Here is a 27,718-nt window from a genome sequence, read left to right as displayed (position 1 = left end):
CCGTAGCTTCAATGGACTCGTTAACTCAAGCCCGGTAGAAATGGATCTTTGATGGAAAATATTTATCTTTAATGTCTATGACTGTCATCGGGAGCCAGGTAAAAATGGGTCTTTGATGTCTTTAATGGACTCAACTCAAACCCAGTAAAAACAGATAGGTAGCTGAGCACAAATCAATCTTTGGCGTAGGGCTGCACGATTACGGCCAAAATATTAATCACGATTATTTTGGTCAATATTGAAATTATAAATCGCGATTATTCATCACGTTTGGTCATGTCTATTTATTGCTCATTTTTTATTTATTGCAACACAGCTAACTTACTTGCTGAGTGCAAACCAATGAAAAAAATGAAGCCTACTTAGAACCAAGCACATTATTTACTCATCATCAAATTTTAATCAATTGGTAGTCAAAATGTCATTTTCGGTGGGTTTTTTTTGCCAATCATATTTCAATTCTCGATTTTCGATTCTCAACTGACAGCTAGCGCTGTGCATATTGGAAATCAGGAGACAAACTCAACGCCACTGGTAAATAATATATTAAGGTGATTAAAAAGCAGAGACTTTTGTCATGCAGATATGTGGGAAACATTGCCCCCTGGTGGTAGGATGACAAAGTGCTTGATTTGACACCAAAAAAAGTGACTTTTTAAAGATTAAAATCACTGAGGATCAGCTTAATTAATGGTGGCAGCTATCGTCGTGATGGCGATTAAAATTCGATTAATTGTGCATCCCTACTTTGACGTCTACAGCTTTAATACACTCATTGACCAAAGCCCATTAAAAAATGAATCTTTAACTTCTATAACCGGTGTTGACAACCACATAAAAATGTATCTTTAAAGTTTATTATCGTCGTTGGCAGCCAAGTAAATATGGATTTTCGATGTCTATAGCCGTCATTGACAGCCAAGTAAAAATGGATCATTCAATGGCGCCGAATGAGTTTAAAAAAAAAAAAAGTCCCACTTACAGCCCTCATGTCGAGCACAGGGGGCTCCACAAAGCGAGGGCCCAGATAGTTGACGATGAAGGTGGTGGCGCAGAACAAGACGCGGTCTGGCCGAAGGGAACGCACGATCAGCATCCTCTGCAGCTCGTTACAGCTGTTCTCCCAGTCTCCTGCAGGGGGCGCGCCGAGATGACACAAACAGTAACCATTTTCACTTTTACGGAACCCGGAAGCTGCCAACGTGAAGTAAACATAACTCCAACTTACTTGTAAATACATTTGAACTTATCTGTGGAGAGCTACTTGAAGGCTAAACTTGATTTTTTTTCCCCATAATGCCACGGGGTATTTACTTGCACATAACACGTCACATTATTGCAGGGAAAAAAAAGGTTGACGGATTAATAAAGTGTTTACTCATTCACTGCCTTTGACAACTAGAGATGTCAAAAATCGGTTTTAACTCACTGCCTGCACAGTCCAAAGGAACTTTGACGACTATGGTCGTCAATGGCAGTAAATGACTGGAAATTATAATCAGTTGACTTATATTGATTGACACAATAGGCTAAATGGTGAAAATATAGCTTTTTTTTCTGTGCCAGCCCTGTTAAAATGCATCATATAGCTGCCAATGGCAGTGAGTGAGTTTTCCCTGATTCATTGCCAGCCCAGTAAAACGGATCTTTGACGTCTATAGCCGTCTGTGGCAGTGAACGAAAGTCTTCAAAAATACTCAAATTGATGACATGACGAATATTCCTATATCATTTTCATAAACATATCAATTTTGATGTATGGATAGGTTCTGATGCCACTGAACATTTTGAGGGGGTTAATTACTAACTAGAGTGCCCCCATTTGATAGCCGCCGATTTAATTGATAGTTCCACGCGCCGAACCTGGTAGCAAGGCCTTCTCAGGTTCTGCGCTGGTGAACCATAGCTTCCATTCCCGAGGATATTTTTCAAACGAGGACATGATGCCGTGGAAGTTCGGCAGCTTGTCCAGTTCTGTGATGTTGTCCCAGCTGGAATCCACCAGCCAGCCGCTGCACGGGTTATCCATCTGAGCCCTCTTATCAAGTACCTGCAAACACAAAAAAGTGGTCAAATGCGGTCATGGGCGGCATCTACGCCGCCGTTTCGTACAATTCCACCGCGGAGGAAGAAGCTGTACTCGTCCATGTTGAGCGTGCCGGCGACCTCGAGGATTTTGGCGCACATTTGGAAGCTAAAGAGGAGCTTGTGCATCTCAAACAAACCCCGACATGCATACCTGCAAATCAACATAAAAGAGAAGGTCGGTGAGGGCGTTACATTATGGATCTGTATGTAAAAATAATATTTACATTATAATTCTGGCCCCAAAACCGGGAGGAGCTAGCATGATTTCCGACAATGTCATTGGAGAGAGAAATGTGAGGTTTGAGCTTGCCGGGTGAGAAAATCAAAAACATTGAGATGTTTGTTTTTATATTTCACAAGAATAGGAATGTGTGTTTGGATTTTGGTGGCGTTTTAAGTTTTCAGACATTTAGTGAGGCTCAGGTTTTTGCTACAGACAGCCAACAGCTCTTTGAGCAGTGCGCTACTTACTGTTAAGTTCTCTAGCTAGGCGCTAGTGAGCTGCGCTCGCTAACAGTAAGTAGCTAACATAACGTTGTCACCCGCAGAAACCTAGCGCTGAAATTTTCAAGGTTAACAGGATGAAATTGTCTTCTTACAAATAAGTTACGCTGAATGGAATCATACATCCAAAAACCAGACTGAATTGTTTGCTAATGTTTACCAAACTGCACATGATAAATGTTAGCATTATAACTACTGTTTAACTGTAGCAGATAAGCTGTTATTCATATTCTGAATTTAGCTATTTAGCTGTACTAGAAGTGGTAGATTAGAAACTGCTAGCACATCTATAAGCGGTTGGCTAACCTGCCACAGTCGCTAGCAGAAACCTAGCGCTGATGTGGCCAAGGTTGACGGAACGTAATTGTCTTCTTACCAAGAAGATACGCTGAATCGAGTCATAGACCCAACAATCCAAATCAGATGGAACCGTGAAATGTGTAGTCTCTAACTACTGTAGAACTGTAGTAGACAGTCTTTCATATTGATTAATCTAGCTTGTTAGGTGTGCTAGAAGTGGTAGGTTAGCTACTGCTAGTACACCTAACAGTAGCTAGCTAACTTGCCACTGTCACTGGCAGAAACCCAGGGCTGATATGGCCAAAGTTAGCGGAATATTATTGTCTTCTTAACAAAGAGCTTTTCTTCATCAAATCACATCGTAGATTTTCATAATTATGTGTTGGGTTTATTATTTCGATTGTAATAGATTAAAATCGTAACGGTCGAGAATGACTGGAGAAAATGGAGAGGATATTTTCGGGCTCTACAAATTCAAGCTCGTTCATGAAAAACGGACCAGTCCGGCGGGAGTGTCCCTTCCAATGGGTCTTACTTGTACACGGCGTACGTGTGGTAGTCGTTGAGGTTGACAATCCGTTCCTCCAGCTTGGGGCTGGTCTTGCTCTTCTCAATGCTGAGGTTGAACAAGTTAATGTAGGCATCAAGCGAGAACTGATACATGGGATCAATGCGGCCCATGTCATTGAGGATGAAGAACAAAATGGAGGCCCGTTGAGCGCACGCCCGGTAGCCCTGTCCGAAAAACCACGAGTCCATCGGTCCCGCTCGGTCAAGGATCACAAATCGCATCGGTTGGGATCGCACCTCTCGAGCCGTGTCGATCTTGATCTCCGTCACCTCGCTGGTCTCCAGCTGCTCGGAGACCTCTGTGGCCGTCACTTTGGACGTCTGCAAGGTGTTCACCAGCTGCACGTCGTCCAGCAGGGAGCCGCTTGCCTCGTTCAGCAGCCTGGACCACGGGATCCGCCGGCGGCCCTCAAACCCACGTCGGACGAGACGGGAGGAAAAAAACCAAGGTACTCACCTGAGGATCTCGTCCTCCAGCTCCTGCAGGCTTCTCTTTCCCGAGGCGATGCTCATCACCAGGTTGTCCTTTTGCTCTTCCAGGTCTGGACGTTCCTTACGCACCACAATACCAAGGAGTTGGGCTTCCAGACCCTACCGGCAGGACGCGCGCAAAGCGTGAAGGGTTAGCTCATGCGACGTTGGAAAAGATGAGCTGTCACCAGAGTCCCGAGTACATGTTGTGATTTTTCACTTTACAGCAAGTGGCACTGACCGCAACACTTTGCAGTAAAAAATGAAACGCGACAAATTGGGACGGAAAGAAGCGCCGACCTGCTCTTTGACGGCAAAGTTGACAATGGTGGTCTTTGTGGAGATCTCTGGCGTGTAATGGGGATTTGACAGTTTGGTGGTGATGTAGAAACGGAATTCTGGACTATATTCCAACTCTTTGTCGCCCATCTTCAATATTAGCCTGCCACCTGGGAACACGCAGATTTATTTGGGCAATGGCCTTCCGTTTCAATGAAGCAAGAGCGCGCGCGTGTGTGTGAGACCTATTCGGGTTAAGGACTTGTTGAGAATCGGGTTGAGAGACGGGTCCAGGTCCTCCTGGACGTTCTGCAACAAGACGGGATTGCCAAACTGGATGGCGTTCTCCATGATAAGCATGAAATCGGGCATCTGGAAGTCGATGAGTTTTAAGCCCTGCAAAAGGCACGCGCGCCATGATGCCAACTTTATTTCCGGAAAGAAAGAAATGACCCGGACACTTACTTTCATCATCTCCATTTTCTTAATCCACTTCAGGGCTTGGCCTTGCGGGTCCACCATCAGAGGCCACCTTGAGCAAAATAACACAAATATTGCAATATTTTCAAACATGCATAACAGACAACTTGCAGAGCGTAGAAAATAGCCAGGGGCTAACATTAGGGCACGGGTTAGCCCTTGCTAAGCGGTTAGCAATCACAACTAGCATTAGCGCGCTAGCGATGACCATTTAAGATCAACAAACATTAAATACCATTTAGTTCACACATGCATTACGTATAATTACAAATGTATTACGGGTAAAAAAGACTGTGTCTCGGGACGATATAAAACTATATTAGATACGGGACATTTCCGCCAGAGCTGGCGTTCCGACCGGTTGCCACGGTTGACGATGACGCCGTTCTCAGTGGAGAAAGCATCTGAGGGCAGGCCTTGGATGTTCCAGTCCCTGACCGTGGTTGGATTTGAGAGGAAGCTGGCAAAACTGAAGCCCGGGGTGCACGGGATACTCTGCTGCTGGACCTGACAAAAAAAAACAAAAACCAAAAACAGGAGCAATGTCAAAATACCGTAAATGTCCTCAAGAATCCCAATTTACCTCCGTCGTCCAAATTTCGAGGAGTTCCACTCGATAGTTGGAAAGGAAGGGACCCATGTAGGACAGAAAGGATGCCGCGAGCAAGCAGTCTCCAACCAGGAAGCCCATGTTCTCTTTGAGACCCTGAAAGCGCAAGATGAGGTCCCTCTCGCCGAGACGGCGTCGGCGCGCGTCCTACCTTCACGGTCTGCTCCCAGCGGACGCCCTCGCTGGCCAGACCCTTCACCAGCTTGTCGGCTCGGTCCAGTTTCACTTCCATCTCATCCGACCGCCTCTTCAAATCCTCCTTGGTGGCCACTTTTTCCGCATACTGTTTGTTGAGTTGCGCCAGCTTGTCCCCCACCTGCACCGCACAAACTGCAACCATCGCGTCGGCTCTCCAATTGTTTTTCGCGCATCTGTATAAAACTTAACAAAATGAAGGCACACGACGTTTTGGAAATATATATACAACAATTTGGCAATAAGTTGCTTAATGTTCAAATTAATTTCCCCTTAATTCGAAAAGAGAGCCGCAGCGTTCCCGTCATGCATTAAAACGGAACAAAATAAAAGCACGCGACATTTTGCAAAGAGTCTGTAATAAACTAAAGCATTAAGTTTCTATACGTTACAATTAATTTCCTATTAATTTGAAAATAAAGATGGACTGTTCCTGTCACGCCATTAAAACGAATTACATGAAAATGTAACAAAATAAAAGCACACAACATCACTGTTGCTCAGAGCTCAGGTCAGTCACGGCTCAGCAGTAGGTCATGTGACATTTACTTCGAGTGATTGGTCATTAGTAGAGTCTTCAGCGCATGTGGTGTTATTTTCAGTCGACAACAAGCGGCAAAATGTGTTTTTAGAGGTATGTAAATGCACATGCCAAATAATTTTGTCACCGACTTAAAAATGGCTGAAAATGGCATCCGTTCAATACATCTCAGGTGGTGGCCGTTTTGCCGTTGACACCGCAGTTACTCAAGTCCAGGGTCCCGACCTGTTTTCTGAGCTTGGTCACGTGACATTTGTACGCTAAGATGTGATTGGTTGTTATCTGAGCCCTGAGCAACAGCGATGTCATTTTCAGTAGCCAGCGTGTGGCAAAATGGCCTCCCGTCAGATTGATTCAAAACATGATTCGTTGCACAATTTGCATGCCGTAAACTGAATCTTCATCAAAACGTTCAACCAATTGGCGCCGCATAAAACTTCTTGTTAAGACAATTCTTGGGAGCGTACGGTCCAGTAAGCGGGTACCTCTTTGAGCTTGCTCTCAGAGTCGGCCAGCTCGGCTTGCTTCATGGCGAGTTGGGTCTGGGCGGCATTCAGCAGCTCCCGCTTGGGCTCCACCACCCTGAAGATACACCCGTAGACCTGCGAAGACATCTGCGTCCAGCCCGGTCCCGCGCGGCGACTGCGACGGGCGCGCCGTACCTCCATGGCTCTGACCCACATGCAAAGCGACTTGGCAGCCAGAGACACTTTCCCGATGATCTCGGGTTGGAAGTCGGGCTGCCTGCAGTAGTTGCCGATCCGCTTCAGCACACGGTCCGATATGTTATCCTTGTCAAAGTTGATCAGGGTTTTGATGAAGTTGGCCTCGCCTGCCGCAAACGATATCAACGCGATTGTTTAACCCGAGTGCGGTATTCTGCCCAGTCCTTTGATTTTGAGAAAATGACCCCATAAATATAATTGATTTGGTAAAATATTTATCACGATTAATGCCATCAAAAACACACTTTTCCACTGGTCGACTGAAAACGACCTCACATGCGCTCAAGGCTCAGTTAACGACCAAGCGCGGCAGGAAAAATGTGCTTCAAAAGGCATAATTGAACATGAAAAATGATGACAAACATCAAATTCATTCACTTTTTACTCGCAATGGCAGATGAAGCCTTCTGAACCTTTGAAACTTTACATCCAAGTGGTTCAAAGGAGGCTTCATGTGCATGAAAACGCCCCCTGGTGGATAAAACCTTGATTGCCATTTGAACCATACGATAATATTTTTTTTTCAGCCTAAAAATCGTAACTGGCATCAAAACACCATTTATTTATGAAATCTGTTGTGTATATATATGTATGTATATATATGTATGTATATATATATGTATATATATATATATATATATATATATATATATATATATATATATATATATATATTGAGGTTAATGCTATGGTATGAAAGAGAATAATTCATATTAATAAATAGAATTTAGTCCTGTGTTGGCTAGGATGTATGCACTTCTACTTAACTTTTTCCACTTTAATTTTTTTTCATTTAATTCTCAGTTGTTTCAACTGAAAAACATAATTTTACTAGTGTTGGGATCTATGAATTGTTATTGTACTTTTGAATTGAATTTATCAGCTACCTAAGGAAAAAAATAAACCTTAGAATAACAAAAACTTGCAATTACTGTAGTATTCTGTATTTAAAAAGGTTCTAGTGGGTTAAGAGATGTTACTACACTGAAAAAAAAACGAGTTGAATATACTCGATTTTATTTCGAGTGGTTGCTTAAAAAAATCATCTGGAGCGAGATATATTAATACTGTAAGTGGTATTGTCTAATCTTGCTTAAGTTTAAAAAAAAAAAGCGATTGGGCAAAATGTGCTGCTGAACACGGCTCAGCAACTGCCTAAAAAAAATGGGAGTTTTCCTCACTCACCAAGCTGTCTCTTGGCTTCTGCCCAAGTGGGTTCCTTGTTAAGAAGGGTCATGACCGCCTGCATCACTTTCTCCACCAGAGCGGGAGGACGGCCGTACGACTTGATCTCCGTCATGTCCTTCTTGTTCAGGGACTCCAGAGCCTTTGTTGTGCGGGAAACGGTCGCATTCGTTAAAATCCTGCCGTTTTTGCCAGCCATTTTTCCACTAGTTGTGGACATTAAATGACATCAAAGTTGCTCAGGGCTAATGACCAATCAGGGCTCAGCTTGGGAAAATCACTTGACCAAACCTATAAAACAGGTGAGCTGTGATTGGCCATGACTTGAGCGGCTGTGATGTCATTTTCAGTCGACGGCAAGTGGGAAAACGGCCGCCCCTCGGTGTGGACAACAGGAGTAGTGTAGCTCCCTCAAGTCGAGAGGTATGCACCGAAAACAAATGTCCACTCTAGTGGACACAAATGAAAAGGATATGTGAGCAAACTCACGAATGGAATGGGGTTTAAATTCCAAATACAAAGCCTCGAAAGTCAAGGGGACTACAATTCTCATGATGACGTATTATTTTCATTTTTTTTCTTTTCCTCAGTAGACTTCCCTGTAAACAACATGTCGAGTTGAGCTTTACCTTGGTGGCCTCATCCAGGGCTGGCAGGGCTTCATCTAGCTCCCTTAATGCTGCCTGAGCTAGAGCTTTGCATTGAGCCTCCTCTGCCGAAATTTTCTCCTTTTTGGCGCTCACCGTCTAATCGCACACACACACGATATATATCATGCCATCGCTGCATTTATTTTTAGCAATTGTAGATACGGCGCCTACCTTCTGCTGAGTGTCGGCCTCCCTGGTCTGCTGCACGATAACCGTCAGGTACTCGTCGCACTCCTTCTGGTAGTCGGCCACTTGCTTGTTTGCCTCCTCCAGCTGCACCGTCATGGCGGCCACCTTCTCGCCCGTGTCGCTGATCTTAAAAAGGCCGTTTTGCAGCTTGTTGACCTGCTCCCCGAGTTCCAGGCGCTTCTCTCCGAGGAGCCTGAACAAACAAGGGCCGCAATGCAGGGGCCGCTAATTCACGGAATGGAGCGCGGCCGGCGGGGAACCCACTTCTTATATCCTGACACCAGCTCCAAGTAGTTGGTGGGCGTCACGTAATTTTGTCTTTTCAGCTCCACTTTCATCTTCTCAGAGCCCGTCACCACCGACTGGTGTGTAGTCACAAAGATGGAGGCCACTTTGGTCTTGCTCTGCAACCGACAAACAGAATTATCTTGCACATATATACACATATAAACCTATAAAGTGTTTTAGTGTATCTCACTCCCTCAGTGGAGCCCAGGTCCAGTCCATCCAGGTAGCGCTCAGCAACCTCCAGCAGAGCATCTTTGGGCCATTCGCAGAACCAGTCGATGGTAGTGCAGTTGACCAGAGCCGGGTACTGCAGGATTCGGTTTCTGCAAGTAACAGCATTTCAATCGCGGTGCCCAAACTACGGGTCGGGTGCTATTTGCAGCCCGCCATCTTTTTCCAGTGGCCCGCGGCCTTTTTCTAAAGCAGCGGTACTCAAAGTGAGGTTCGCGGAACCCCGGGGGTCCGTGGACTGACTGCTGGGGGTCCGTGAAATAATTGGGGTGTTTTGGAACTAATTTAGCTTGTCTTTAAGCTGTGCCCTGTTTGGTTTAGTCTTTGTTTTTTGGCGCCGCCTCTGGCCGCTTTTGATAGCGCGCTGTCTGTCTGCCTAAATAGGAGCCATTGTAACAGCTACAGAACTTTGGGTTAATAATCAAAAATATATTTACAGTATTTGTGTTTCCGCAACAATTTGCAGAGGGGTCCTTGTAAAATGTGCTTTCTAAAAGGGGTCCCTGACTGCAAAAAGTTGAAGAACCCTTGTTCTAAAGGACAATATGGGGATACCTGAAGGGGTCTCCCACTGGACTCATGCAAAGGACAATGTGCAGGTTGCTTCTGACCCGCTCTATCAGAAAGCTGAATAAAGAGTTGGGCGTCTCCAGCACGTTCTCCTTCCTGGCTGCGTCGGACAGGGAATTGCAGATCTCAACAAACTCGTCCTGCTTATAGAGGTTGGGGACTTCTCCCGAGCTCAGGACATTGTTGATGTCCTCCAAGAAGGATTCGTCCACAATCTGGGTATCGTTGAACAGGAAGACAGTGGGCTTGTTGTCCACACCGGTCAAACGGTAGAGCTTCTTAATGTCTGGGACGAGATGGAGAAAAATATGTGTCGATGGATGACTTTCAGCGGCGGCAAATTCCGCAGCTTACCTTCTCTGAATTCCAGTTTACGGTACTGTTTGGTGATTTCCACCTCAAACACCTGGTAATCACAGATGAAAGCCGCCATCTTGGACAAGCTCTGTCGGCCCGAACCCCCAACGCCCACCAGCAGCATGTTGCCCCTTGGCTGGCTGATGACACGCACCACGCGGGTCGCTATCGACAAAAGCACACCGAACGTCGGCGGGAACCGAAAAATGGCCCGACGGGGCGTTCTTAGCTTCTCACTGTGTTCGATGGCATCATGAAAAAGCACCAGGTTCATGGGCACGATACCAGGCGTCATGTTGTAGTCCTCCAGCTGGGTCTCCATGAACTTTTTAAGACTCGCGATGTCCAAAATGTCTTCATACACTCCGGAATCAGTCAGGAAATCCCCTGACGCACGCCCAAATAAACTCGGTAAGGGCTACCGTCAGGCCAACGTAATCCTTGGTGAGCGTACATACCAAATACTGGCGGTTGCTTATCGGGGCAAATGTTGTGGAAAACGAGGTCAAAGTTGGCGGCCATTTTCTCCCCTAACAACGTGATGAAGGCATCCATGTCACTGCGGTCAATAAGTCGGTCGGAGAAAACCCTGGAATGCGTCATTAGTGATGTCACGCCACGTAGTCCCAATCAAATCTCTTGAAAAATCAAGTGTGCGTGATACCTGAAACACTCGTGGATCCACAGTCGAACCATGTTGTTTTTACTATCGTGAAATTCTGGATGTGCTCGCAGCAGACCTTGAAACACCTGCAATCAAAGAAATTGGATAGAAAAGAGAAATGGGTCGTATGCATGCGGAAAATAAGTCCAACCACAGCGCCAAGAAAGACTTGATTGATCATTTAACTTGTTGATGACCCCCTGGGAGTCACAGGTAAAGACTCAAAGCTAACGAAAACGATTGTTATCTAGAGCTTCCCTCCGGGTGAGGACTACTGCTTCTTCTCCCTTTCTGTTCCTGATGAGGATGTCTGAGGCTGCCTAGAGAAACAAAGTGCCAAGAACCAGGATCTACGGATTTTTGGACCCCATGGCTATGGGGACCTCCATTTTGTACCTGTTTAAATCCATTTGGTTGCTCTGAACTCTCGTGCATGCGCTATCACGATAAAGATCAATTCATTCACGTACCTTGGAGATATCCCTGAGGTTGAATAGGTAGTGCGTCTTGGCCGGAGTGGGAAGAAAACGTGACGTAACGGAAAAGTACAGCTCCAGCGTAGCATTGGTAAGAAGTTCTCCCACCGGCTTGAGGTCCTCCTTAAAAACTTGAAGCTTCTGGTTAATCATGGTGCTGAAGATGCGTTTTATTTGGGAGTCCTGAAGGAAGAACGTTCTTTGATTCCGTCGGTTGTTAGCAATGCTACGAACTCGAGGGAAGGCGAGCGGAACCTACATGAGGGAAGGTCATGTTGATGAGGTTGAAACGGCTTTGCAAGCGGTCCGAAATGTGAGTCCTCCCTCCTCCGGGCGGACCCATGGAGGCCAGCAGGGACATTTTCTAAAAGTTGTTACAATTACAGCATACTGTACCTACTTTTGTATGGGTACGGAAAATCCCCAGCCTCACCTTGACGTATGTCGTCGTTTGCTTCTGACGGTCAAACCAAAAGCCGTAGTCGATCCAGAGGCGGATCAGTTCCAGCGGAGGTTGCGAGCCAAAGAGGTCATGCGCCGGCATGTTGAGGTCATCCAGGTAACACAGCAGGTCCTTGCCCCCCACGGGGACGTACACGCCTTTGGTCCTTTTCTCTAAGCGGCTCTCCACGATGGCCTGGATGTTGTTTGAGGTGGTCTGGGAGCCGGATCACAATGATTTGCAGATAAAGTATCCTTACAAGAACTGTCAAGTGCGCGTCATTATTAATTCATTGTAGACATTGAATCCCGGCCAGGTATTTATTGATATTTTTGACAATTTTTTTCAGGAGTTTGACTTGGGGATCTGGGATTAAATGAATTAAGTAATCGAAATAATTTGGGTTGCTGATAATTGAGGTAATTGATTACTTAAGGTAATCAAGTTCCTCAGATAAAGTAAAAAAGTAATCAATTCTGCAAGGTAAGTAAGTACCAACGTGATTACTGGAGGTACTAAAGTAATCAATTACTTTAATGTCAGTCATTAATTACTTTAGGTTCTAAAGAACTAAAAATATTCACCCTCTTTGGTTGAACAAGTACAGAAGTACTGTAATTAAGGCAGAGTTTCTTTATGTAATCAATTTAGCCAAAGGATGATCTAAAATGACTCGTTAATGAATTATGTACTGAGGACACTTCTACTTATTTACTTTAGGCATATGACTACTGGTAGTAATTTAGTTTTTTAATGTAAAGACAAGTACTAAAGTAATCATTTACTTTAGGTACTAAAGAGATTACTTTAAGTACTAAAGTACTGATTACTTAAGGTAGGAAAGTACAAAAGTATTACTTTATAGTAACTTACTTTATAGTAAGGTACTAAAGTGACTACTTTAAGCACTTAAGTACTGCGGTTATCAATTGGGGCAGAAATTGATTAGTAAAGTATTAAAAGTATTCACTTTCATTAGGTTAAGTACTAAATTACTAAAGTAATTTATTTGTTCTGGAAATAACATACATCTTTACTTTAGCACTTGAATGCATAAGATAATCGATTAGTTTAGAAGTCAATTCCTTAAAGTAACTACCTGAAGTAATCAATTACTTTATTTACTTAACTACAGAACCAATTGATTACTTAATTGAATAAATAAGTCAATAAATAACATAACAACACTTGAAAAAAATGAAACAAATAAATACCTGGGATTTAAATGTCTGAACTCATTGAAAAAAAACAAAACAAAAAAAAAAGACGTTTTTTTTTTTTTTTTTTTTTTATTTGACTTCAACAGTCCTAGATCACAGTACAGTTTAGATCAATGACCTTCAGCACTAACCTGTGAAGACATATTGATGGTGAGCGTGGACCATTTGCCGGTGTCCAGGGTATGCAAGACCCCGTGGACCACCGAGGTTTTTCCAGTGCCGACCGGCCCGGTCAGCAGCACCGGGTACTGGGCATTCACCATCGCCGTTACCAAGAAATTGTAGCGAACCGTGTCCACCGTGGGAACCATAATCTTGTAGAATGGAGCGCTGCAATAGACAGCGCAAAGCAAACATTTTGTATGGCTTTTATCTCGAAAGAAAAGCCATCTTGTTACTTACTTGTTGTTATAACGCCAGCCTTTTGGTAGTTTATTTTCAAAGGTAGCCCAGGATTTGGTTTTCATGTCTACGTAGTACTCATACACGGTGTCCTAAAGAATGGAAATGAAGAATTTTAACAGTACAATGACATGATTTTACATGCAGGATAGCGGCCCTGGAGGACCGGGTTTGGACATGCCTGACTTAAGAGTAATCAAGTCGACATTTTCCCAATCGGGACAGAGGAGAAAGTGAGAGCGGTCCACGCCACAGAGACTTGTCATGTTGACCATTCCCAAAAGAAGGGCGAGTCAAATCTTGAGTCTTTAGTGCACGAGTCTAAGTTGAGTTGTAAATCTCCCAAAAATAGCGCCTTAGGTCTCTCACGAGTCTGGGTCTAATTTAGATAATGAAGGTGTTCTTCTCATGCTCAAACAGAGACCTTGATGGGGAAGGTGCCATCCAACTCCCGCAGGAAGTTGTCCATTTTCTTGCGTCCCTCTTCGTTGACAGAGGCACAAATGGACCAGATGAGGCTGAAGGTAAACCAGAGCTCCACGATCCGACCCAGGTTCTCGGTATCGGACATGTTCAACTGGTAATGGAGCGGGGTTGGAACGGTTAATTCAATGGCTACTTTTTTGTGAGGGTGGGGACTAAAGATAACTAACCTTGTTTGTGGTCAGAGCGTCATAGAGGCGACAGAGCGAGACAATGCCATTGAGTTCAGTGACAGGGATCAACTCTTTACAGTTTTTCCTTTTGAAAAACAAAGTTTTCTCAATAAAACTGTCAAACAAAGGACTCAGGTGTTCCACTTCGGCCTGCAAAAGAACGTGCGGAAATTGGATTTATGGCTTGGCACGGTTGGATCGGAGACAGTGTCACCTACCTTTTGACGTTTCTCCAGCCAGGACTTGACATAGGGTTTCCATCCGAGGTCCACGTAATCATTGTAGACCATCCCGCAACGGGACACCGTGGCAGGAGACGCCTGCGCCAGGTTCTCCACTTCAAAAAGGAGAGACACCTGCTCGGGCATGGAAATTCTTTCCCCGTTGATGAGCGTGAGGACCTTGTTGTCGTCCATCACAGAGTTCATGCTCTCGATCCACAACGTGTCCACCGGCCCGTCAAACACGATCCACTTCTCGTCTGGTTTATCGTCTGCAGCGGAGTTAGCACGCGGTTATTTTTGGTCATGTGTCTTGACAGAGGAGAAAGTCGAAATTTTGAACCTCCATACCTGCACAGGCCGTTCTCATGACGGAGGAGAGGACGCCATCGGACCACTCATTGGTGGCTAGGTCGTTTTCGCCGTATAGTTCCCCGAGACTCATGGATTTGGGGTTCAGAGGATAATCCTTTTGCAACATAAGAGGAGCAGTGCATGGTCATCACGGCATGAGAGGAAAAATCCATTTCTTTACAATATGTTCGATGCAGCCTCACTAGTCCAAACATATTGTACTACTTCAAAAACAACAGATTTATCATTTTGTTGTCTTTTTGTTTTTGTTTTTTTTTGTCCCTTACAGTCTCGGTCTTGTCTTGATTGCGACCTACCAAAGTCTTGGTCTTGTCTTGATCGCAACCTACCAAAGACTTGGTCTTCTCTCCATCTTGACTTCCAACAGCCTCAATCTTGTCTCGGATACAACCTCCAAAAGTCTTGGTCTTGCCTTGGTCTTCACTTGCAAATATTTTGTTCTTGGTTTCTTCTTGACTTTCAAAAGTCTTGGCCTTGTCTTGATCTCAACTTTCAAGTGTCTTGTTCTTATTCGTCTTGACCTCTTAATATCTTCACATTGCCTGAGTCTCAACCTTCAAACGGCTGTTTTGATTTCCAAAAATCTTGGCCTAATCTTGATATCGACCTCCAAAAGTCTTTGTCTTGCCTCTGTCTCAACTTGCAACAGCCTTGTTCTAATCTTATTCTTGACTTTCAAAAGTCTTGGTCTTGTCTCGGTCTCGACCTCCAGGAGTCTTGGTCTAGTCTCGGTCTTGACCTCGGAAAAGTCTTGGCTTTGGCTCAGTCTCAACTTCCAAATGTCTCGGCCTCGTCTGGAGCTCAACCCCCAAAAGTATTGGTCGTGTCTGGATCTTGACTTCCGAAGGTCTTGGCCTTGTCAGAATTTCAACTTCCAAAAATCTTGGTTTTGTCTCATTCTCAACCTCGAAAAACATTTGTCCAAAAGCCCCGTTCTAGCACCAATCCCGACTTCGAAAAGACTTCGCCTTGTCTCTGCCTCAACCTCCAAAACTCTTGATCTTGTCACGGTCTTGATTCCCTCCCGTCTTGATAATATCTTCATTTCGGTTAGGGCGGTCTACCACAAATCCAATCCTAATCCGAATACTGCGTTTAGACTAGTGGTGTCGCACGGAACGTATTGTTGACATAACACCGCCAAGAGATGTCACAAAGTACCTGCACCAGCTCGTAGCCGGGGACTTCCTTGTTGTGCATGGCAATCAGGGAGTTTTTCAGCGTCTTCCACGTGACAGTCTTGCCGCAGCCCGTCTTGCCCACCAACATAGACGAGTGCCGAGAGTTTTTGGTCTCGTAGAGTTGGATGACTTTAGTCATTGTGAAAGGAGTGACCTGCAGGCCTTTCTCACGGAGTTCCACCTGGATGGCTTCCTTCAGCTAAAAAGACAACAGCGGCGTCAAATCAATTCCATTTGTGATTTGAACAAAAGTGTGAAGCTCAGCCTACTTTGCCATAATCTATAACGGGCGTTTCCACGTCGGGGAACAAGTCCTGGATGATGCCGGTGAAAAGCGGCAGGTCGGCCGAGGTCAGTTTTGCTATGTTCATGTCTTTCATGGCCATCAGCAGGACCTGGAAAGGAAGGGCATCGAAGCTTCTTCGTTCTGCCGCGACAAAAATCGAAAAGACTCACTTCTTCCCCGGGGACATTGGGGCAAACGCGACGCTTCTTGCCGGCGTAGCGGAGCAAGGAGGTGAGCGCACGGAGGCCAAAGTCGTAGTGGTCCTGTTTGGACAGCTGCTGCATGGCCAGCGAGTAAAGGGTGAACACCTTCTTCGCCAGAAGCTGCATACAAAAAGTTCAAAGTGGTGCAGAGATTATAGTTTTAGATATTTGGGGGAAATTATGGTTGGGGTTAGGTTTTGGTTTAAACTGGAGGGTGGGGCACTCACTAAAAATTCCAAAATTCAAACAAAAGTCGCTGTAAAAATGTTGGGTCATTTTGATCCAACATTTTGGGATTGGCCCAAGAAATTGTGTCAGTGTCTTTTTGACTCAATTTTTGGGGCGTGGGTATATTAAATACGTTTTAAAAAACCTGATAACAAACCCCAAATTGGGTTGGTTTGTGGATTGCTCCTTTTGACAGGAGAAACAAATAATCCACAAAACAACCCAATTGTGGTTGTGGTTTTGTGGGTTACTAATTTGCGCTAATGTTTTTGGTGAAATGAATAACCCAAAAAGTTTTGCGGGTCTCTTTTTTTTTTTCCTACCTTGCAGTCATTAAAGCCCTCTCCGAACAGAATAATCTCAGCAATTAAAGTGGAGTCCGGCACCACCATGGAGATGGGTCGGAACATGGACTTGAGGTTATCTGGAAGCTCAGAACGGCCGGCGTACCCTAAAGGAAAGGAAAAACAGAAGAACTATCTAGACAGTCCGTCTGTAGGGGGGCGCCTTCTCGATCATTGACCAACCGGGATTCATGGTGATAAAAACGCCGCAAGACGCCACCAGGGCGATGTTGTGTTCCTCAAACTGGAACCTGGTTTGCAGGGCGGAGAGGGCGGACAGGATGGAGAGGATCTGCTGGGCCACCACGGACAACACCTCGATGTTGATTCGGTTGAACTCGTCGAAGCAGCCCCACGCCCCCGTCTGGTTGAGCGCCGCCGAGGGAAAAGGTTATCCAAGCCGAAATACAGAAGCGCGCGTGGCCCTCCTACCTGCGCCAGGCCCGAGAACATGCGGCCCATGGACTTGTAGTCCAGGCCTTCGGAGCAGTTGATGACGATGACGTACATCCCTAAACTTTTGCCTAAGTCCTTTGTGGTCTCCGTCTTGCCGGTGCCGGCGGGTCCTTTGGGAGAGCCGCCTCGATGCAGGTGGAGCGCTGTCGTCAAGGTCATGTAACACCTGTGGAATGTTATCATTCATATCAATTATTTTTACAGTACATGATTATTTTTGTTGGTTAGGTCTGACAACATTTTTAGGTGCGGAGTCCACAACTGATTTCAGTTTTTCTCATGGCCGATTATTGAGCTTTAGGATTAATGTTTTCTTACAAAAATAGAAAATAAATGTCTATTTATTTCAACCTTGAGAAACATTAACATTTGGTGAACAAGGGGTGGACTTAAACGCCACCTTTTTTTTCTGTAACTTTTTACATAAACGCGAGAGCAGCGCGGTGGAAGCGTGGTTAGCGCATCTGCGTCACAGTGCAGAGGGCGTAAGTTTGGTTCGGGCTTTGGTCTTCCTGTGTTGGGTTTGCATGTTCACCCTGTGCCTGCATGTTCTTTTTTCAGAGTTCTCCAGTTTCCTCCTCCATTCCAAAAATACGGTAGGTAGATTGCACATTAAATTTTCCTTCGGTGTGTTTGTGAGTGTGTGGTTTGTTCGTTTTTGTGGGCCCTCAAAAAACCCTCACATTTTGGAACAGGAAATGCCAGTTTTAGTTTTAATCAGCATAAAAATCGAACAAGGTTTGTTGTCAATCCCCAGCTACCTCTTTTTGAGGCTCGATTTAAAACATAAGAGAAGTACCTGTCTGTAAGTGGAGTGATGACAAGGCGCCCGGAGTTCCCCAAGTACTCGTATCCGTACTTGAAATGCGTGTTGGTCTGTCGGATGATGCAGTTGTTTATGTCCTGTGGCAAGAGACAAACACTGTAAAATTCCGTGCATTTTTCTTTAAATCCCAAATCCGACGAGGAGTATTATACAGTGGGCGCAATAGGAAATTACAAATCTGAATCCAGTCCTGCTTTTTTGTGTTACTTTGGAGTTTTTTTGCTCTGCTTCCAGTCCTGCTCTTTATTGTTATTTTAGAGTTATGTGTCCTGCATCCAACCTTGCTCTCTCTTGCTGCTTTGTATTTTTAAGTCCTGCACTTTGCTGTTGCAATGGATTTTCCTGTCCTGGATCTAGCCATGCTCTCTTGTTATTTTGGACTTTTGTTTTCTGTATCCAACCCTGCTCTCTGGTGTTACTTTAAATTTTCAAGATGCATTTTATTATCATTACAATAGCACAAGAACGGGGCATCTTAGAAGATCTTAAAAGAGAAGAAAAAAAAAAAGAAAACGAGGTTAGGGAGGAGAGGAAAAAAAAAGGTCTTTGGCCACATCCTGACAAGGGCATAACATAAGCCTGGAAAAAAATCCTCACACATGCGCAAACCCCAAAAGACCATACTATTTTTGTGTTCTCTTTTCAGTCCCGCCCTTTGTTGTTACTTGGGATTTTTACGTTAACTATTCTAGCAGAACTTCCTGGTTTTACTTTGCATTTTTATGCTCAGCTTCTTGCTCTGCTCTTTGTACATACGTTGAATTCTTGTAAACAAAGACCTTTAATATTCCACTTCCGAGTCCAAATTCTTTTCCTTCACTTGGCATGAGCGGATTATGCTGGAATGTGCAGTACCTTCTCCCAGTAGAGTCTGAGCTGGCACAGCCACTCAAACGCGTTGACATCGTTACAGCCCGCCTTGGCCAGTTTGGCGATGACGTCCCGCGCGTGAACCTCCACCGTGACCAGGGCCACGATTTTCAGACGAAGCACCTTGGACAGGTTGCTACGGATCATATCGGAATATCGCCTTAGCATGGAGACCTGATGGAACAAGAGGGTAAAGCTTGCTGTTCCTTCTAGTCCAGCTGGATTTGTAAACGAGAAGTCTTCGCCATTTGGGGTCCATTAGGAAGACAGAAAGCAGCAGAAAAACGGAACCTGTTTCTTCATCATGATTTTAAGGGGGCCCTTGTCGTCTGTCTCCTTGCACATCACCAGCGACTGTGTGACATCGGTTGTCCACTGGATCTGGCTGGCTGTTATGAGCATCTAAAAAAAAAAAAAAATAACAGGAGAAACTCTCTCATTTCAAGTGAAAGTGATCATGACCATGAAATTGTCAGGGGGAGGCTTTGGACCTGTCCTGGCCAGTCTTTGGACCACTTGTCCCTCTGGTTTTTCATCTTCTTGAGAGCAACCAAGCAGTCGTGCAGGGAACTCTTAAGAGTGCTCCGCATGATCGTCTCAATGTCGCACAGCCAAAGCTAGAAAGGATACAAGCCATTAATCCAACATTTTCCGCTTAACCTATCCTGCTAACGACAACCACACCTCTACAGGCTTGTCCAATGGCACCGCCTTAACAAATTCCACAAGCTCCCCGTCCGAGGAAAACATGGCAGTGGCATCTAACCTTCTGACCATCTGCAGGAGACAAACACACAATGACGACAACAAGTTGTTTCACGTTCCAATTCATTTGTTCTTAATTTGAAAAGGAAAACCGGACCTTTTCCGTGCGCAGGCTCTTGATGTTGTCGAAACACTTTTTGAGATGTGGCTGCATGGCCTCTGGGTTCTGTGACTGGCCCAGGATCTCCAGCACGTCGTCGTTAGACAGGAAGTAGAATCGCGGGAATATCTGCCTCTTGGTCTCCAGGTACATGTCAAGCGCTTTCTGGATTTCCTCCAGCTTGGTATTCATGCCGAATAAAGTCTCCTGCAGGCCTGACCGATGACATGCCAGATAAAAAAAAAAAGTTGTTTTTTTTTATCCCAGTTCTCCTCAGGACATCATGTGAAAGACTTTTGAAATACCCGGATAGTGCGTTGCCTTCAGGGCGTTGTTGTTCTCATTGAATCGAGTCATGATGATTTTCCAGTTGGAACTAATTACTTGAAAATCGTTGCACTCTCGCGGTAGCTGCTCCCTGATGTCCTTCCCTTGGAAAATATTCTGGTGGAGTAGAAAAATTGGAAAAAAAAAGGCAAATGATACTTGGTCACTGGCATGCATATTATTTATTTATTTATTTGTATCCCTCCTCATATAGAGGGGCGACGGCGGGGGGCATAGATGACCACAAGGAAAAGGCTCTGTTTTGCTATGTGAAGTGTAACTGCAATAAAATAAGTAATTAAAATAAGGAGAGGCAATTTTTTTTTTCCAGGCACATTGATGCACTTGGCTATTGTTTTCATTTTTAGACTAACATGTAACCTGTATAATCACTGTAAAAAAGTAACAGTTGATGATAACAGTTGATTTACTTTGCTTTTTACTTTTGTTCATTATATATATATATATATATATATATATATATATATATATATATATATATATATATATATATATATATGATCGTCTCAATATATAATCAATATATATATATATATATATATATATATATATATATATATATATATATATATATATATATATATATATATATATAGATATATATATAATCAATATATATATATATATATATCAATATATATGCATGTTAACATGCATACCTCAAGATAGATCCACTGCCGCTGCACCGTGAGCACCATTTCGATGATTTCCATAACTTGGGACAGCTGCCGCTCCCATTTGTCCACTTCCTTGTCAAAAGCTTTGACAAATCGAGAGGCCTTCATGGTGGACAAGGTCACCTGGTTGTCTTCCAAGGCCTGGAAAACATCCTCCGTGCCCCTGCGAGGGATCTTCTCGTAAGTCGGGCGTCACGGCTCTCCCTGTCTCGGAATCTGACAACTTGGCCTCACCTGAGACGAAAGTGGCCTTTGTCTTTGTAAGGTATCACATCCAGGATCATGTCTTCCCACGTCTTCACAATCTCTTCCAGGCCCTTTGAGAGAAATACGTCAAAAATTTGGATTTCCCAGCCAGAGGCAAATCGGCCCCAGTTAAATTCAGCGAAGTTATGATGATGGAACGATGATGGACCGGTTATCGATTGGAAGCCACACATAGATGGCAAACGCATAGTGAGCATTTTCTTAGCAGAAAAAAAACATTGTGGAATTGATAAACCCAATAGCTTCCTCCGATGCCTTTTCCATTCCTTGCTCCAAAAGAAAACAAATCTGAGCTGCTTGTGTTTGTTTTGACTGGATCGGGTGCAATAAATGATGGAGCAAAAGGTGACCTGTTCTATGGAGAGTTCCTTGCTGGCGGCCCCCGAGATGGCGCCGATTTTGTCTGCATACTTGTCGAAACCCAAGGAAATGATCTTCTCCAGGTTGAAATCACTACTGGTGTGGTCAAAGGTGCTCTGCACCTCCTCACAGATCTGCTTCCAGTGTCTGGAGGACGTGTGGCGGTGCACAAAGACTTAAATGAAATACTGCCTGTGAAATGAATTATCTAACAAAGTGCACCCTAACCAATGCAAAGCATTTTTTCTAATACGTTTTAGAGAAAGAAAAATGCACTGTTCTTAGCATGACAATAAAAAGCTTGAAATCAGATTTGCCGGTAATAGCAAAAATTTGACTTATGAGCGAGTCACCTGTCTCTCATGGCCGGGTTCCTCATGTCAGCAATAAGAGGGACGATTCTCCTGAATTGGTCAACTTTTTTTTTGGAAACATTTACAATCTCCCAATTTTTATCCTGCAGGGCAAAAACATGAATCTTGTCAAAATCAAGTCAAGCTCAAATCTGTAGCGGCCATGAACGCTGACCCTGAGTTGTCTCTGGAGTTTGTGGAGGATTTTATAGATATCCTGCGCTTTGGTCTCCATGTCGTCCGTCTGAAGGGTCGCAAGCTGACCTCCTTTCCAATTGTTCCAGTTGGATTCCCACTCATGCGTGACGTCCCAGACTTGCTGTAGGAAATCCATATCCTGCGCCGCACAGTCGAAATTAGCGCCTTGTTTTACTCTGTCCATCATCGCTTTTCTTGTATCTATCTATCTATCTATCTATCCATCCATCCATCCATCCATCCGTCTATGTTCTAGCTAGCTAGCTAGCTTTGTAGCTATCTGGCTAGCTTGCTAATTGTGTAGTTATCTACCTAGCTAGTTAGCCATCTATCTATCTATCTATCTATCTATCTATCTATCTATCTATCTATCTATCTATCTATCTATCTATCTATCTATCTATCTATCTATCTATCTATCTATCTATCTATCTATCACATAGCTAGCTAGCAACGAAGTTACCTATCTATCTATGCGAGTTATTTAAAAATGTATCTCGCTATATACCACATAGCTTGCTAGGTATGTACTCCAACCATCCATCCATCCATTCATCCATCCATCCATCCATCCATCCATCCATCCATACTACCTTCTCCAGGGCTTGGATGGTTTTGGAAGGTTCCTGATCGATCTTGAAGAAGCTCAAACCATTCAGAATGAAGTTCTCCTCCTCTTTAAGAGTCTCAAGCAGTTGGCGGTGCTGCGCCGTCATCCTGAGCGCGTCTGTGGTGCTAAAGGTAGGATCGAAAGGACCTAGACATGCAAAGGAGCACACGCTGTTGGTACCAAGTATGAGGCAAGTCAATGTCCAAATCCCGAACGGACAGAAGAGGAGCAGGAACAATTTGTGCGGAACCTGTGGCGTTGAACTCCTGCACAGCGACAAGAACCCTCTCGCTGAGTTCGTCGGAAGAGCTGAGCAAGTCGTTCTTGAAATTCTGCTTTTGCCCTTGCAGCATGATGTCGCTGTCCACAAGAACCTGCTGGAACCAATCCCACTTGGTGTTCAGTGACCCGCGCAGGTCCAGAAGCTGGGGAGAGAGAGAGAAAAAAAAAGATGATGATCAGCTGGGAAAAAAAAAATTCTATTCACGTGAATGGGAAACTATTCAATGTCTTGACTGATAGTTGCTAGCATCGGGTGAAATCCTCACACGCACAAAATCATAATTTTAAGACATCCCCCTCCCGCCCCCAAAAAATATTTGTTTACTCAACCATTAGCCTTGCATGAAAAACAGTTAGCCGTTTTTAGAAATCTAACAATATGAAGGCATATGTTTTGCAAAAGTTGTCACTGTATCACAATTTAGAAATAAGTTTCTTCATGTTCCAAAATTATATTTCTCTTGATGTGAAACGAGAACTGTACTGTTCCTGTTGCAGCATTAAAAATGATTAAAATTCAACAAAATGAAGACATACAAGGTTTTGCAAAGGAGTCACTGTAACAATTTAGCAATAGGTTGCTACATGTTCCAAATAATTTGCTCTCAATTTGTAAAGAAAAATAAACAGCAACAATAAACATCCAGTCATGCCTAAAAATTCCTTTACGGCCCGAAATGGCTTCTAATGCCCCTCCCTCGGACAAACTGTACCCCCCCCCCCCGTTTCATTAATGCTGGTATGTATTAATGAAAAAAAATATTCAAAACGTGACTTAAGAGCAATATGTTTTTCACATCGGCGCTTACTGTCTGATCCAGAGGGAAGCCATATTTGTCCAGAACAGCAAACTGTTCATGGATCAGATTAATGCTGGCTTCGGTCATGCTCAAATTGTTCTGGAAGGACTCCAGCAGCCCGGTGCTCTCGCTCAGCTCCGCCAGAGTGGTGTTGGGTTCGCTCAAACTGAAAAAGACGGACCCAAAACCACGTCAACTCTTTCCGTCGGCCCGCCGTCACCCTCGGACGAGCGGCTCACCTCTTGGCGTTGTGGGCGAGGGAGGCGTGCATCTCTTTGAGGGAATTGCTGGCGATGCGCACCAGGAGCTGCATGAACTTGGTTTGCCATTGGCTGCAGTGCTGCACCAAAGAGGTCTTGAGCGGCGAGCAGTCCAGCACGATGAACTGGAAGTTGGTGACCGTCTCCTCCTGCTGGATGCTCGTTTCGATTTCTGTGTACCTGAGTTCCGTCCGGTCCATCAGGAGAACATTCGGCAATTTGTCAAATGTTGCCAAATTCGGCAATTTACAGTACCTGTGAATATCCGCGTCAAAAGAGGCCACCGGTTGATTGAGCCTTTGGTACCGCTGGATATAGTTGTCCTTGTTGGTCTCCCAAATGTCCCTGTACTTGTCCCAGGTTGTTAAATATTCCCTCAGATGGCCAGCGGTGGCCGCCATCCCGGCACCCACCGCCGCTTGGATGTTTTTTATTTCCTCGTCGTTTTCTAAGAAATCAAGAAAATACGCGTTGAGAAGGCGGTTCGGCCGAAGGGTAAAGACAAATAATGAGCCCCAAACCGATCTTGACGTGTATGGGGCTCTCGTGGGACGGCTCGCAGGACAGCAGCTCGGGCAGTCGCTTGAATTTGGAGATGGTGCTGATTAGCTGAGGTAGGATGTCCAAGATCTGACCCAGTTCTCGGAGCGACGGGGAGAACTCAACCTGGGGGTTGGACGCAAACACAATTTTATATACAAATATATACACGTGTTTTCAGAGCGGTAGGAGATCCGGAACTGCAAACACATCTCTGTTCTCCTCGTGAGGAAAAATAAAGTCTCTTATCGTCCTCCCTTGTGTGTTGTTTTATTAAAGGTTCTATGTCGACCAAACCTGACCGTACACATTTGTTCCATTGAAATGAGGGGCAATGGTTGCCCGTACCCTGAGGTCGTTTTTGGGGTGCGCCTGGCGTAGTGAAACCAGCACCCGAAACAAAGGGGTTGGTGAGGACTTGCGGTCTCCGTTGATGGCCTGCGCTAGCTTCTGCATGGAGCGCTTGACGTTGTTGCGAAGGGCTTGCTCCAGCATCTGGTCCACTTTCTCTGTGTATGCGACCCAGTGCTCCTGCACCTGCGGCGGCAGAATGACATCATCATTCATCATCAAGGACCTGACTTGAGGGGGTATCACCCCCCTGCGACTTAATACTCTGAAGCAGCTTCAGTGTCCGAAAAATACGGTAAGTCCAGGTACAAAGCGAAACGGAAACTATTCTAAGACCGGTACGGACCTCAGGTCCATCTTTGGAGAAGGTGTTATGGATGTCGGTCATGATGTCAACAATGCGCTGCAGAGAAGAGCGCAGGTGTTCTTGCTGCCGCTGTCGGTGAGCACTCTGGTCATTCTCAAACTCCCAATTCCTGTCATGGATGTCAAGCAACGAGCAAAAAAATGTTCTGAAGGTTCTGGTGAAGCTTTGCATGAGTTTACCTTTTTTCTGGTCCGTCATTCGTTGAGCGCTGGTCTACTTCTGTCTGCGCTCATACTAAATCTTTTTTCTGTTTAATTATTTACACTTAGAGTTAACACCATGTCTATGGTTCTAAAGTTACACTGCAACTGAAACACAACAAAGTAATATGAGTGTAACACAAAAAGAAAGCCAGCTAAGGGGTTTTACCCTAGGCTATAATACACCATCATATTTAATACAGGGGACTGGAAAGCAACTAGCAATCATGTCCACTGGATGGCATTATCATGCTTTATATGACTTTCGAATGGTGGGTGTCGGTTCTTTTTTATGACTGCCTGGCCTACAACTATCGAAGACGGTTTCATTACCATTTGTCTAAATTTCATCTGTCACATACACTACAAGTGAAACAAAGTATTGCTGAGGTTGAATATATTAAAAAAAGTTTTAATTAGGGAAATAATAAAAAAAAAACCTTCTATCTTACATTTACTGGCCAACAGCCAATCAGAGAAAGAATGCAAATTTGGTCTACATTCACTGGTTAACCGCTAACAAAATACGTTTTCACCTGTAAAGAGTCTTTCCATCCAGCCGAACCAGCAACGTGTCGCTGATCTCTTGACAGAGGTGGGTGATGGTCACATTAGACGCTTTGTAACCGTCGACCATCACCTGCACCTAAAGCAAAAAAAAAAGACCGCATTCAAGCACCTTCTCTGCCTTTGACATTCCCACGAGAATCGGTAAAGAACCTTGGAGACGTGCACCAGGCAATCCTTGAGAAAAGTGTTGGAAGAAATCTTAAACATCCACAAGCGCTTGGTGAAGCCCGGTTGAATCTTTTTGTCCAGGACGTGGATTTTATGAGAAAAGAGACCCAGCTCCATGGGAGAAAGCATTGCAATGACCCTGATGCACAAAAGTCACACAAAGCAAGTCAACTCAAAATCTCTCGCTTTAAAACGAAAAAGTCGTTATACACATTATATTGCTCATTAGTACTGCCATCCTTGACTTATTGCATGGAGATATGGAACAATACATATCACATAAACACTCAGGTGATTTGAAAAAAATGAAAATAAGAAACAACAAGCAAATGTGTGGCTGTTAAAGGTGTCAATGTATGCAACGGTTATCAAATAGAACTTAAAAGATGTAAATAGATGGCTGTGTTCAAAAAGACTAAAAAATGTATTGGAAAAATACAAAAGACTATGTATAAACTGATTAAGATGTATACAAGTCACACGTGAAAATTATATATATATATATATATATATATATATATATATATATATATATATATATATATATATATATATATATATATATATAAGTGTGTGTGTGTGTGATTGTTGTAAAGTCTAAAAACACGCTAAACCTTTTCCATAAACTTGAAATGTATTATGATTGATAGTAGTGTAAATGTTTTATGAATAGTGCTGTTGTGCTTGTACTATTTTGAACAGTATTTAAAAAGAATAAAAAATCTGAAGTTGTTGTTTTAAAGTTATATAAATATATAACATGATTTTACTGGTACTTCGTTTTGAACATTGAAACCTCACTGCACTGCAATAAATGTACAGACAATGACTTGAACTTGCTTCTTTTTGTTTGTTGTCAAATTATAAAATGTGTTTTATGTTCAATAAAAGTAATAATCAATCAAAATGAACAATGGCTCCTGGATGAGATGGTTTCGATTGAGCGCAGACCGGTTGTAGTCCCGGGCCAGGTGGAGCGCTCGTTCCCTGAGACATCGGAGACCTTCGCGTTCCTGGTAAATCTCGTTGACAAACTCGGGGATGTCAAAATTTAGCCGACTCCATAACCTGATCTCGGCAAAGAGGTTCAAAAGCTGGCTGAGGGGGAAGCAGCCACATTGAAAGAGCGAAAAAAGAAAAAAACATGAGTACGGGACTCGTCAGACCCCACGGAGCGCTGACGTCCTTCCGTCGACCTACTTGTCAAAATTGACCTCGATCTTGTTGTCCTTGCCGTGCATCAAAAGCGGCCGCTCCAGCTTCTTGACGTACTGCAGCTCCAGACTTTGGAGCCAGTCGGTAAACTTCTGGATCACCAATTCCTCCAGCGTGCGAACGGATTGCTCGTAGCTACCCAGCACCTGCATGCAACTGTGCGACTTGGACGGGATGGGGATCTTCTTCAGCACCTGATTGAAG

General features: G+C 44.2%; 1 protein-coding gene across 1 annotated transcript in view; it reads right to left on the bottom strand.

Annotated features, from left to right (window-relative positions):
• The window catches only part of dnah2 (dynein, axonemal, heavy chain 2), a 42,273-nt gene that overhangs the window by 7,111 nt on the left and 7,444 nt on the right, over nt 1–27,718 (bottom strand). Inside the window, exons 14-76 of the mRNA XM_088421941.1 lie at nt 27,500–27,708; nt 27,251–27,397; nt 26,282–26,438; nt 26,098–26,207; nt 25,341–25,470; nt 24,992–25,180; nt 24,625–24,769; nt 24,359–24,551; nt 24,083–24,283; nt 23,853–24,009; nt 23,012–23,186; nt 22,745–22,908; nt 22,129–22,290; nt 21,954–22,057; nt 21,591–21,747; nt 21,208–21,290; nt 20,956–21,136; nt 20,254–20,392; nt 19,946–20,163; nt 19,768–19,860; nt 19,575–19,700; nt 19,375–19,485; nt 19,069–19,257; nt 18,187–18,290; nt 17,364–17,553; nt 17,115–17,295; nt 16,911–17,038; nt 16,327–16,479; nt 16,140–16,265; nt 15,851–16,069; nt 14,666–14,783; nt 14,312–14,586; nt 14,091–14,243; nt 13,862–14,014; nt 13,438–13,529; nt 13,167–13,365; nt 11,807–12,031; nt 11,633–11,737; nt 11,368–11,556; nt 10,898–10,983; nt 10,692–10,822; nt 10,471–10,620; nt 10,231–10,398; nt 9,862–10,162; nt 9,266–9,398; nt 9,052–9,191; nt 8,770–8,980; nt 8,578–8,694; nt 7,949–8,090; nt 6,701–6,870; nt 6,524–6,640; nt 5,454–5,618; nt 5,276–5,398; nt 5,051–5,199; nt 4,678–4,744; nt 4,458–4,608; nt 4,234–4,382; nt 3,920–4,053; nt 3,700–3,844; nt 3,428–3,627; nt 2,113–2,239; nt 1,864–2,050; nt 983–1,131 (exon numbers count right to left, since the gene is read on the bottom strand). Coding sequence (XP_088278067.1) covers nt 983–1,131; nt 1,864–2,050; nt 2,113–2,239; nt 3,428–3,627; nt 3,700–3,844; nt 3,920–4,053; nt 4,234–4,382; nt 4,458–4,608; nt 4,678–4,744; nt 5,051–5,199; nt 5,276–5,398; nt 5,454–5,618; nt 6,524–6,640; nt 6,701–6,870; nt 7,949–8,090; nt 8,578–8,694; nt 8,770–8,980; nt 9,052–9,191; nt 9,266–9,398; nt 9,862–10,162; nt 10,231–10,398; nt 10,471–10,620; nt 10,692–10,822; nt 10,898–10,983; nt 11,368–11,556; nt 11,633–11,737; nt 11,807–12,031; nt 13,167–13,365; nt 13,438–13,529; nt 13,862–14,014; nt 14,091–14,243; nt 14,312–14,586; nt 14,666–14,783; nt 15,851–16,069; nt 16,140–16,265; nt 16,327–16,479; nt 16,911–17,038; nt 17,115–17,295; nt 17,364–17,553; nt 18,187–18,290; nt 19,069–19,257; nt 19,375–19,485; nt 19,575–19,700; nt 19,768–19,860; nt 19,946–20,163; nt 20,254–20,392; nt 20,956–21,136; nt 21,208–21,290; nt 21,591–21,747; nt 21,954–22,057; nt 22,129–22,290; nt 22,745–22,908; nt 23,012–23,186; nt 23,853–24,009; nt 24,083–24,283; nt 24,359–24,551; nt 24,625–24,769; nt 24,992–25,180; nt 25,341–25,470; nt 26,098–26,207; nt 26,282–26,438; nt 27,251–27,397; nt 27,500–27,708 — 9,762 coding nt within the window. The remainder of the gene's footprint in view (nt 1–982; nt 1,132–1,863; nt 2,051–2,112; nt 2,240–3,427; nt 3,628–3,699; nt 3,845–3,919; nt 4,054–4,233; nt 4,383–4,457; nt 4,609–4,677; nt 4,745–5,050; nt 5,200–5,275; nt 5,399–5,453; nt 5,619–6,523; nt 6,641–6,700; nt 6,871–7,948; nt 8,091–8,577; nt 8,695–8,769; nt 8,981–9,051; nt 9,192–9,265; nt 9,399–9,861; nt 10,163–10,230; nt 10,399–10,470; nt 10,621–10,691; nt 10,823–10,897; nt 10,984–11,367; nt 11,557–11,632; nt 11,738–11,806; nt 12,032–13,166; nt 13,366–13,437; nt 13,530–13,861; nt 14,015–14,090; nt 14,244–14,311; nt 14,587–14,665; nt 14,784–15,850; nt 16,070–16,139; nt 16,266–16,326; nt 16,480–16,910; nt 17,039–17,114; nt 17,296–17,363; nt 17,554–18,186; nt 18,291–19,068; nt 19,258–19,374; nt 19,486–19,574; nt 19,701–19,767; nt 19,861–19,945; nt 20,164–20,253; nt 20,393–20,955; nt 21,137–21,207; nt 21,291–21,590; nt 21,748–21,953; nt 22,058–22,128; nt 22,291–22,744; nt 22,909–23,011; nt 23,187–23,852; nt 24,010–24,082; nt 24,284–24,358; nt 24,552–24,624; nt 24,770–24,991; nt 25,181–25,340; nt 25,471–26,097; nt 26,208–26,281; nt 26,439–27,250; nt 27,398–27,499; nt 27,709–27,718) is intronic.

This window comes from Hippichthys cyanospilos, chromosome 1 (assembly GCF_059441005.1).
Source record: "Hippichthys cyanospilos isolate Australia breed blue-spotted pipefish chromosome 1, RoL_Hcya_1.0, whole genome shotgun sequence".
NCBI lineage: Eukaryota > Metazoa > Chordata > Actinopteri > Syngnathiformes > Syngnathidae > Hippichthys > Hippichthys cyanospilos.
The sequence above is the reverse complement of the archived record's forward strand: the minus strand, read 5'-3'. Positions and strand labels throughout refer to the sequence as shown.